Consider the following 11,315-nt stretch of genomic DNA (forward strand, 5'->3'; position numbering starts at 1 on the left):
GAGGTAGGCCCCGCAATTCTCTGCGTCGGCAGTATATGACCAGCCCCAGGGTCAGACTCGGTCCCAGCCTGCACCAAGTTAAGTGTAGTAGCGTTCTTATAAGTTTGGGATATGGCGGGTGAGGGGAATGTAAACAGATGCGCAAAAAGCGCATGATGCGCATGGAGCTGGCGCTCCGCTGCCAGGCGAGCTTTCGCCAATCCAAGCCCCTGTCTCTAGGCTACTCCCCAAACAGCACTTCTAAGAACCTTTTGTATAAGATCAAGTGTAGTAGCGTTCTTATAAGTTTAGGATATGGCGGGTGAGGGGAATGTAAACAGATGCGCAAGAAGCGCTGAAATAATATTGGTAAATGATAAAAGTTTGCCAGTATATTTTGTGGATAACACAGCAAGGTGGCGACAAAGTTAACAACTTTGATGTGGAATCCATGAAAACAAACCAAATTTCTGCCTGACACACCTTGTTTGATAAGGGGACGATGTATGGAGGCAGCTATATGGACGACTTTTGGAGGTAGCAATGGAGACAACGTGTGGAGGCTGCTATGGAGACAATTTAATTTGGACAGTGCCTGTATGTGGCAGTCCAAAAAACTTTTCAAACCAGAGGAGCAGGTAGGTGGCCCTCCAGTAAAATGGAATAGATTGAGTGCCTGTATGTGGCAGTCCAAAAAACTTTTCAAACCAGAGGAGCAGGTAGGTGGCCCTCCAGAAAAATTACATAGATTGAGTGCCTGTATGTGGCAGTCCAAAAAAGTTTTCAAACCAGAGGAGCAGGTAGGTGGCCCTCCAGAAAAATGAAATAGATTGAGTGCCTGTATGTGGCAGTCCAAAAAAGTTTTCAAACCAGAGGAGCAGGTAGGTGGCCCTCCAGAAAAATTGAATAGATTGAGTGCCTGTATGTGGCACTCCCAAAAATTGTTTAAAACAGAGGACCGGGTAGGTGGCCCTCCAGAAAAATTAAATGCATAAAGTACTATAGCTAGAGCCAGTGGGCCCTGTCAAAAAATAGCCAGTTTCCTCTGCTTTAGTGTACAAAGAAGAGGAGAAGGAGGAAAATGAGGAGGAGGAGGAGTGCATAAATTATTCAGGTTGAGCTTCCTTCACCTGGTGGAGATTGGAAATTATGAGAAATCCAGGCTTTATTCATCTTAATAAGCGTCAGCCTGTCAGCGCTGTCAGTCGACAGGCGTGTACGCTTATCGGTGATGATGCCACCAGCTGCACTGAAAACCCGCTCGGACAACACGCTAGCGGCAGGGCAGGCAAGAACCTCCAAGGCGTACAGCGCCAGTTCGTGCCACATGTCCAGCTTTGAAACACAGTAGTTGTAGAGAGCTGTGTGATCATTTAGGACGATGGTATGGTCAGCTACGTACTCCCTCACCATCTTTCTGTAAAGATCAGCCCTACTCTGCCGAGACTGGGGACAGGTGACAGTGTCTTGCTGGGGTGACATAAAGCTGGCAAAAGCCTTGTAAAGCATACCCTTGCCAGTGCTAGACAAGCTGCCTGCTCGCCTACTCTCCCTCGCTACTTGTCCCGCAGAACTACGCACTCTGCCGCTAGCGCTGTCAGAAGGGAAATAGTGTTTCAGCTTGTGCACCAGGGCCTGCTGGTATTCATGCATTCTCACACTCCTTTCCTCTCCAGGGATGAGAGTGGAAAGATTTTGCTTGTACCGTGGGTCCAGGAAAGTGAATACCCAGTAATCGGTGCTGGAATAAATTCTTTGAACGCGAGGGTCACGGGATAGGCAGCCTAGCATGAAATCTGCCATATGCGCCAGAGTACCAACACGTAAGAATTCACTCCCCTCACTGGCCTGACTGTCCATTTCCTCCTCCTCCAACTCCTCCAACTCCTCTTCTTCTGCCCATACACGCTGAACAGTAAAGGACTCAACAATGGTCCCCTCTTGTGTCTCTCCAACATTCTCCTCCTCTTCCTCCTCATCCTCCTCCACCTCCATCTCCTCCGATATGCGCTGAGAAACAGACCTAAGGGTGCTTTGGCTATCAACAAGGGAATCTTCTTCTCCCGTCTCTTGTGACGAGCGCAAAGCTTCCGACTTCATGCTGATCAGAGAGTTTTTCAACAGGCCAAGCAGCGGGATGGTGAGGCTGATGATGGCGGCATCGCCACTGACCATCTGTGTTGACTCCTCAAAGTTACTCAGCACCTGACAGATATCAGACATCCACGTCCACTCCTCATTGTAGACTTGAGGAAGCTGACTGACCTGACTACCAGTTCTGGTGGAAGTTGACATCTGGCAGTCTACAATCGCTCTGCGCTGCTGGTAAACTCTGGATAACATGGTTAATGTTGAATTCCACCTCGTGGGCACGTCACACAAGAGTCGGTGAGCGGGCAGTTGGAGGCGGCGCTGCGCTGCCCTGAGAGTGGCAGCATCTGTGCTGGACTTCCTGAAATGCGCACAGATGCGGCGCACCTTCGTGAGCAAATCAGACAGATTGGGGTATGTCTTGAGGAAACGCTGAACTATCAGATTTAACACATGGGCCAGGCATGGCACATGTGTCAGTCTGCCGAGTTGCAGAGCCGCCACCAGGTTACGGCCGTTGTCACACACAACCATGCCTGGCTTCAGGTTCAGCGGTGCCAGTCACAGATCAGTCTGCGCCGTGATGCCCTGTAATAGCTCTTGGGCGGTGTGCCTTTTATCGCCTAGGCTCAGCAGTTTGAGCACCGCCTGCTGTCGCTTAGCGACGGCACTGCTGCTGTGCCTAGAGCTACCGACTGATGGCGGCATGCCCACGGATGGTAGTTCGGAGGAGGAGGTGGAGGAGGGGTGGGAGGAGGAGGAGGCATAGTAGGCCTGAAAGACCTGGACCGAGGTAGGCCCCGCAATCCTCGGCGTCGGCAGTATATGACCAGCCGCAGGGTCAGACTCGGTCCCAGCCTCCACCAAGTTAACCCAATGTGCCGTCAGCGATATATAGTGGCCCTGCCCGGCAGCACTCGTCCACGTGTCCATGGTCAGGTGGACCTTGTCAGAAACGGCGTTGGTCAGGGCACGGATGATGTTGTCTGACACGTGCTGGTGCAGGGCTGGGACGGCACATCGGGAAAAGTAGTGGCGGCTGGGGACCGAATACCGAGGGGCGGCCGCCGCCATGAGGTTGCGAAAGGCCTCGGTCTCTACTAGCCTATAGGGCAGCATCTCCAGGCTAAGCAATCTGGAGATGTGGACATTAAGGGCTTGGGCGTGCGGGTGGGTTGCACTATATTTACGTTTCCGCTCCAGCGTCTGGGGTATAGAGAGCTGAACGCTGGTGGATGCTGTGGAGGATCGTGGAGGCGACGAAGGGGTTTTTGTGCCAGGGTCCTGGGCAGGGGGCTGACGATCAGCTGACACAGGGGAAGGAGCAGTCGTGTGCACGGCCGGAGGTGAACGGGCTTGGTGCCATTGAGTGGGGTGTTTAGCATTCATATGCCTGCGCATACTGGTGGTAGTTAAGCTAGTAGTGGTGGAACCCCTGCTGATCCTGGTTTGGCAAAGGTTGCACACCACAGTCCGTCGGTCATCTGGTGTTTCCTTAAAGAACCTCCAGACTTCTGAAAATCTAGCCCTCGCCACGGGAGCTTCACTACGTGACACATTTGGCGCTGATGCACCTGCTCTGGCCCTGCCTCTCCGTCTGGCCCCACCACTGCCTCTTCCAACCTGTTCTGGTCGAGGACTCTCCTCCGTCTCAGAAGCACTGTGTTCACCCGGCCTCTCAACCCAGCTTGGGTCTGTCACCTCATCATCCTCCGATCCCTCAGTCTGCTCCCCCCTCGGACTTCCTGCCCTGACAACAACTTCACCACTGTCTGACAACCGTGTCTCCTCATCGTCGGACACCTCTTTACACACTTCTTCCACTACGTCAAGAAGGTCATCATCACCCACAGACTGCGACTGGTGGAAAACCTGGGCATCGGAAAATTGCTCAGCAGCAACCGGACAAGTGGTTTGTGACTGTGGGAAGGGTCCAGAAAACAGTTCCTCAGAGTATGCCGGTTCAAATGCCAAATTTTCCTGGGAGGGGGCACACTGGGGGGGAGGAGGCTGAGGTGCAGGAGCTGGAGGAGTGCCGATTTCGGTGACATGGGTGGACTGCGTGGAAGACTCACTGGTGGACAAATTGCTCGAAGCATTGTCGGCAATCCACAACATCACCTGTTCGCACTGTTCTGGCCTCAACAGTGCTCTACCACGAGTCCCAGTAACTTCAGACATGAACCTAGGGAGTGTAGCTCTGCGGCGTTCCCCTGCTCCCTCATCAGCAGGTGGTGTCTCACCCCGCCCAGGACCACGGTCTCTGACCCCTGCAGTAGTTGGACGCCCACGTCCCCGCCCTCGTCCTCTACCCCTAGCCCTCGGGTTAAACATTTTGAAAATGAAAGTTATAACTTTAATTTTTTTTTAACTTTTTTTTGTGTTTTTTTGTGTTTTTTAGTTTTTTTTTGTGTTTTTTTGTGTTTTTTAGTTTTTTTTTGTGTTTTTTAGTTTTTAAAACCAAACAATGCTATCCTATTGCTATGGCTATTTTCTAGCCAAGTATGAAAGCACACTGCTATGCCAGATGAGATGACGCTGAGTTATGAAAAAATAAACGTAAAATAAAAAGGAAATGGCAGACTGTGCCTAATTGAAATCCAACCCCTAATAAATTTTCCCACTTTGGTGTTTGAGGTGGATATGTGTGTCACTAAGAGCTAAACACAACGGTAGCAAGTCTCCCTGCAAATTCCTCACAATATGGTACTAGCTGCACTACTAGTGCCAGCAAGCCCAGCCACAAGCAAACCAAAAAAAAAAAGTATAACGTTATTGTAGCCCTAAGAAGGACTGTTGGGTTCTTGTAGAATCACTCCTGCCTAACAGTAAGCTAATAGAACAGCCTAACGCTTTCCCTGACCAGCAGCAGCTCTCTCCCTAGCGGCATCCAGACAGAGAATGATCCGAGCAGCGCGGGCAGCGGCTAGTCTATCCCAGGGTCACCTGATCATGCCAGCCAACCACTGCTATCGACGTGAAGGGTACCACGTCATGCTGGGTGGAGTGCAGAGTCTCCTGGCTTGTGATTGGCTCTGTTTCTGGCCACCAAAAAGCAAAACGGCGGGTGATGCCATTTTCTCGAGCGGTCGAAGTATTCGTCCGAGCAACGAGCAGTTTCGAGTACGCTAATGCTCGAACGAGCATCAAGCTCGGACGAGTATGTTCGCTCATCTCTAGTAAGGAGGAGACACAACCCCTACAAGAACTACAGGACACGTCCGACCTCTGGAACTGTAAACCAACGTCTGGAGCAAATATTAAGATCTGTATCAAATACTTAATTAAGGTAATAACGTTCATTAATTAATAATCATACAATGTGGATTCCTGGATAATCTTTAGATTATGTTTCTTAAAGGTGAATTAACCTACACTAAAAGTTATAGAACTCCCCATTTTTTTGTAGGTGCAAATACTTGCAAATACGACAGAGGATCAGATATTTTCCCCGGTCTGACCTGTGTCTAATCTCCAGCGATGCCCCGGGCCTTGTGTCCTGTATAATCCTCATGTACATCCGGTTCTGTATTCTCACGGGTCACCTGCAGCTCTGCTCCTCACATATCTGATAATATATTGTGTCCTGCACCTGGGGGAGACCTGCCTCAGGTAGTTGTGGTATATAATATGTAGTATTGTCTGGTATTTGAGGATAATGATGTAAGGAACTTCAAAAAACAACAACAAAAAAATCCATAAATTTTAATGCAGATTTTTTTATTCTATTGCCAATAGTTACTGCTCAGTTATGGAGGAGACATGAAGATCAGTGTCTCACACTGACGTCAGCATAGGACCTTCTCATCTGGTGACCCTGTGATCTTCAGTCTTCCTCCAGCCCGAGGATTCAGCTTGTAGCCCAACTGATTGCAACACTGGCAGCGACCACTAGAGGCAGCATCACCGCGTCACTGAACTTCATGATGGGAGGAGCTGGAAAGAAACGGTTCAATGAAATATTGGAATATTAAGATGAAGAAAGGTCTGAATGTGAGCATTTCCACCAAGACTCCACAGATACATAGGAAATTCAATAGTTGGTTAAATAAAGGTGGGGGAGGATGTAGACCCCGGGTACGGATGGTTATAGCTGTAGGTGACACGTAGACAATGCTGGTAAAGGTATCTTAAGTCACACCCGTTTGCTGATACAGGAGGTCCACACCTTACTTATCGAAAAATTACTGACCAATCAAAACTGTTTTATGGACAGGAATGATGAGTAACCTACGTAATTCATACAGGACGAGGTAATTGTTTCTAAATCCTGGAAGATGAGGACCATCTCTGGCAGAGGTGGAATAAGGATGCCCGGGGCTGTAGGATTAGTGTAGCCCCTACAAGTCTGGAATTACTTCCTACATCTGGGACTGGAATCAGCTTCATGTAGAATGGAGGATGAGTCCCTTCTGCTGCTCTCAATCTGCGGTTTCATGACTTTGGAGGACCTTGTTTGGGTGGCCATGGGCATCCTAGAAGGCTTGGGCCCCAGGCACTGCCTAAACCGCCCATATCATAGTCTACTACTGATGGTGGTGGAGGCCCCATCAACCATCACATCTTTACTATGCAAAAAACTCAGACATGTGACCACAACCGAGAAGGAGAAGTCAGTAATAGGAATGTGTGGACCTGTTCAGGTCCAGCAAGTTCAGCCGAATCCAACCTCAAACTTTGGTTCACAAACCCGAATGCTCACCCTCACCAGTAACACCCACAATGGGTGCTGGCTCAAACTGCCAGGAAGTTACCATCAGGGACAAGAGACTTATGGCAGAACCAGCAAAGTTTGGAATGGACCCAGACATTGCTGTTGGGTTCCCTCATCCCCAGTCAGTAGTAACGCTGCTTCTCACCTGATGATCGAATGATGTGGCTGCAGTTTGGGCTTTTAGTCCCTAAAAAAGAGAAGAAATGTAAATGGTGAAATCTTGTAGAAAGTCTCCCTAGGCTTCACCCCTCGGTTACTAATCTATGAGTATCTTGGTGAAAGTAGAACTATTAGGCCCTATACCCTGGAGCGACTGTGATGTGTCCACCTCATCGAGCTCTCAGCGCGTGCTGGCTGGACCCTCTGGATGATGGTTCTTTTTGAAGGTCCTTTATTGATAAGATACTAGTAAAATGTCGGCCTGATGAAGACGCTGCATTAAAACTTGTTGTCCAAGACCAAATGCAGGGACTCCTTTGTAGAGTTAGGATATTTAGGCTTCCTTTAACCAGGGTGCATTTCGCTGGTGTGATAGGAAAGGTCACATAGTTGTGCCACATAATGAATCACCATGGCCCATTACCGGGGGTAACAAGAGTTCATTGATAGTGATGAGCAAACCCCAGCCACAATGTTTGGGATTGTGCCAGAGATTGCAGGTTCCAATCCCGGACCAGGACTGCAGCGAGTAGTTCTGCTCCAGTGTTCAGGCTCACATGGATAACCAGTTTTATGGGCCACAGCGACTGGTTGAACCCAAGTATTAACAGGTCCGCTCATCCCATGCTGCCACAATGCTGTTTCTTCTGCCCCGTCTGACACAGGAATGGACAGGAGGTCAGACAGAGCAGGCAAAGGGTTAATGGACTACACGAGGGGAAGGGGAGGGTGGACGAGGGTACGGTGGTGCCTAACCCATTCTAATGGGCCATGGTGCCATTTCCGGCTTCCTCTTGCATGAGTGAAGATGCCACTCGCCTTTGGGTTAGGGTAAAGATTTGTCACGCAGCCGCGGGATTAGGCCTCTGAGGAGGTGCGCTGAGCGCATAGCCTAGAGGGACATAGACGCTGATGGTGTCATGTATCTGGCCCACCGGGCAGTGGGTACAGGTTGGACAAGGCTACCTGTGACATATTTGTAGGCCCCCGAGCCGGTGCAGTGGGGGTAGGCAGGTAGCGAGTACCTGGGGATCACCCCTCTCAGGTCTTGTCAGTAAATCACTTTATATTGTCAAAGGGGTTTTCCCACTAAGCAAAGTTAGGCCCTATCCACGGGATAGGACCTATCTTGTTGATCGGTGGGTGTACCAATTTTTTCCAAATGTTTGGCTAAACGTGTCATACCTGAATTTCGACAGACCTGCTCTTCACTACTGGTGACTTACCTCCCAGGTAGGCGCAGTTGTAGTAGCTGCACTTCCTGTAGGTGCTCTCGATGATGATCTGGTTCTCTACCTCATCGTAGCTTCTGACCCGGAACACTTCATTCATTGGAATCAATAAACCCTTAACAGATGGAAAAACTGAGAATTGTAGCATTTTCATCCCAAAACACGTGTTAATGATGAGCGATAAGTCACCGTTTTCCTTTTTCGATTCCTTATTAGTAATAAATAATCCAAATCCTGGGAATCTTACCTCCGGGGGAAGAGGCTTCTGAACCTGAAAATTATGGAGATCCTGATATACAGTGACGAGTTTCCCACCACAGCCGGGTCGTAGTAGAGACAAGGCTCGGGTAAGGTAGAAATGCAATGAATGGTACCTGAAGGACTTGGGATCTGGACCGAATCGGCTAAAATCATTTAGGATACTTATGGTGCTATTTAAATCTAAAAACCAGAAGGTCAACAATGCGATCCCGTATTCATCCTTAAAACCTTCCGGAATATTTTTCAGGTAAGTTTTTGAGCTTTCCCAAACTTCAGCTGCTTCATTCCACTGCGTTTCAAATTTAGCGGAAGCCATTTTCTCCTTCTTCAGTATTTCGGGGGCTAATGTCTCCATTTCCTCGGTGCATCCGATGTATTGGTCATCAAAAAACCCCTCCATCATGTGGAACGTAACTGTTAAGCGCAAAACCTGGAAAATACAACAGATTGAGTTACAGAGAATCCGATACTATGCCTCACCGACCAGAACTAACTGCGACGTATCTCACTAATTTTTGGTTTTATTCTCTCACGGCTTCTTCTTGTGTGCAAAAAATGATCTTTAGAAATATGCAAATTAGGCTAAAGCTCATCTGCTTGAACAAATGTTTTGGACCCCGGTTCCTTGAAGTTTTTTTGGTGTGTGCGTCAGCATTATACTCTGTCCATGTCCTGGCTTGACCTGACTATGATCCTTATTTGTCTGCCCTGACTTCTGGCGTCTAAACTTTACTTATAGGCCCTTATAGGGTCACTCATCATATACATTTTAATGTTTCTCGGGTCACTTCCGGTGATGCTCCTTGTTGGCAGACGGAGGAGGCCGTGCAGTGATTACTGTCTGAACCCCCTCCATGTCTCCATGATAACCACTCCCATATCTGTGGTTAGAGGGGCATTCCATGAACATCCACACCTGCCCCTCAATCTACTGACATGGGAGTGATTATCCCGGACGGGGCATGTAGACCGTCATCACTGCACGGCCTCCTCCATCTCCCCGGATATAGGAAAAGAAGGCAACATTTTAAAAATTATTATAGGAATATATATATTCATCCTCAAGTGAAAGTACTAACAACTTAGACAATATCCCATCATTCTTATTGCAAATAAGAACTCAACAAGGATTCTATTTGCCCCCCTAACCAGTGGTGTAACCAGAAGCTGATGGGCCCCAGTGCAAAGTCTGTGCCAGGCCCCCGACTATAATGTAGGTTTATAGTACTAGTCTTCTCATATGGTAAAGTTACAAATGATGGCCCCCTAAGCTTCTTGGGCCTAAGTGCAACCGCACCCTCTGCACCCCCTCAAGTTACACCCCTGCCCCTAACCATAAACTGCTTGTTGTGGAATATATAAGGAAATTAAAGGATAACAAGGAAACACATATAGATAGTAATGAGTCAAAGATTAATTTCTAGCAGTTGATGTAATATTATGATTAGAGATGAGCGAGCACTAAAATGCTCGGGTACTTGTTATTTGAGACAAACTTTTCCCGATGCTCGAGTGCTTGTCTCGAAAAACGAACCCCATTGAAGTCAATGGGAGACTCAAGCATTTTTCAAGGGGACCAAGGCTCTGCACAGGGAAGCTTGGCCAAACACCTGGGAACCTCAGAACATGATAGAAACACCATGGAAATGGACAGGAAACAGCAGGGGCAGCATGCATGGATGCCTCTGAGGCTACTTAATCGTACAATTATGCCAAAATTATGGGCAACAGCATGGCCATGACAGAGTGACCGAATGAGGCGAGATAGCATCTAAAACACCCAATAATTGACCCTGACACTATAGGGGACGGCATGCAGAGGCAGCGGCAGCAGCGGCAGGCTAGAGAGTGGCATGGCGACATACCCTAAATGGACTCAGGCTTCAGCAAAGTAGGTGAGCAAGAAGCGCTGAAATGATTTCCTATGTGAACAAAAGGTTGACGGTATATTTAGTCGATAACACAGCATGGTGGCGACATAGTGACCAAGTTCCATAACGTATCTGGTGAAACACCCGAAAAATTAGCCTGACACAGATCGTTTGATAAGGGGACGACATGTGGAGGCAGCCATGGAGACGACTTCCATGATTAAGAGTGACAGTATGGGGCATCCATATTGCGCTGCTATGATTGCAACTTCAGGTCTCCAGCATGGCAGCGACAGATGGGTTGAGTTCCACTATGTATCTGGTGAAACACCTGAAAATTCTGCCTGACACAGCTCGTTTGATAAGGGGATGATGTGCTGCATATCCTCTCGCGCTCCAGCGTCTGGGGTATAGAGAGTTGAAAGTTGCGCATGGAGACATTGGTGGACGCTGTGGAGGATCGTGGAGGCAAAATGGACAGGAAACAGCAGGGGCAGCATGCATGGATGCCTCTGAGGCTGCCTAATCTTGGTATGGAGCTGGCGGTCCACTGCCAGGCGAGCTTTCGCCTGTCCAAGCCCCTGTCTCTCGGCTCCTCCCCACCCAAAATGGGCCTGGGGGCCAGAAGCGTTTACTTTGAAAAAATTATAATTTTCAAAGCAGGCCGGGTTGTTTGAATATTTCACCTAGGAATAATGGAATAGCATAGTGGATCTTTTTTTAATTGTTTTTTCGTAAATGGATTCATGATTAAGAGCGACAGTATGGGGCATCCATATTGCGCTGCTATGATTGCAACTTCAGGTCTCAAGCATGGCGTCGACAGATGGGCCGAGTTCCACTATGTATCTGGTGAAACACCTGAAAATTCTGCCTGACACAGCTCGTTTGATAAGGGGACGATGTATGGAGGCAGTGAAGTAGTAGTAGATTAAAGGTGCTGTAGTTAAAACTATGTTAGTTGGATCTTGGGATGGAGCTGGCGCTCCGCTGCCATGCGAGCTTTCG

At 48.5% G+C, this 11,315-nt stretch overlaps 1 protein-coding gene across 1 annotated transcript; it reads right to left on the minus strand.

Annotated features, from left to right (window-relative positions):
* Positions 1–5,866: 5,866 nt before the first annotated feature.
* LOC140116851 (ecto-ADP-ribosyltransferase 5-like) lies at positions 5,867–9,292 on the minus strand. The gene is made up of 4 exons (XM_072133287.1): positions 9,275–9,292; positions 8,170–8,866; positions 6,930–6,971; positions 5,867–6,006 (listed from the first exon to the last, which is right to left on the minus strand). The coding sequence occupies exons 1-4, from the start codon at positions 9,290–9,292 to the stop codon at positions 5,921–5,923; spliced, it is 843 nt and encodes a 280-aa protein (XP_071989388.1). The 3' UTR covers positions 5,867–5,920.
* Between the last annotated feature and the right edge of the window lie 2,023 nt (positions 9,293–11,315).

Source organism: Engystomops pustulosus, chromosome 2 (genome assembly GCF_040894005.1).
Source record: "Engystomops pustulosus chromosome 2, aEngPut4.maternal, whole genome shotgun sequence".
In the NCBI taxonomy this organism is placed as follows: Eukaryota; Metazoa; Chordata; class Amphibia; order Anura; family Leptodactylidae; genus Engystomops; species Engystomops pustulosus.

What these genes read in the sequence shown, in the direction of transcription:
- LOC140116851 (XM_072133287.1), bottom strand. An exon ending in CAACTGCGCCTACCTGGGAG is followed by an intron (nt 6,972 to 8,169) that starts GTAAGTCACCAG and finishes TCTCTTTTTTAG; the next exon opens with GGACTAAAAGCCCAAACTGC. An exon ending in CCACATCATTCGATCATCAG is followed by an intron (nt 6,007 to 6,929) that starts GTGAGAAGCAGC and finishes GTTTCTTTCCAG; the next exon opens with CTCCTCCCATCATGAAGTTC.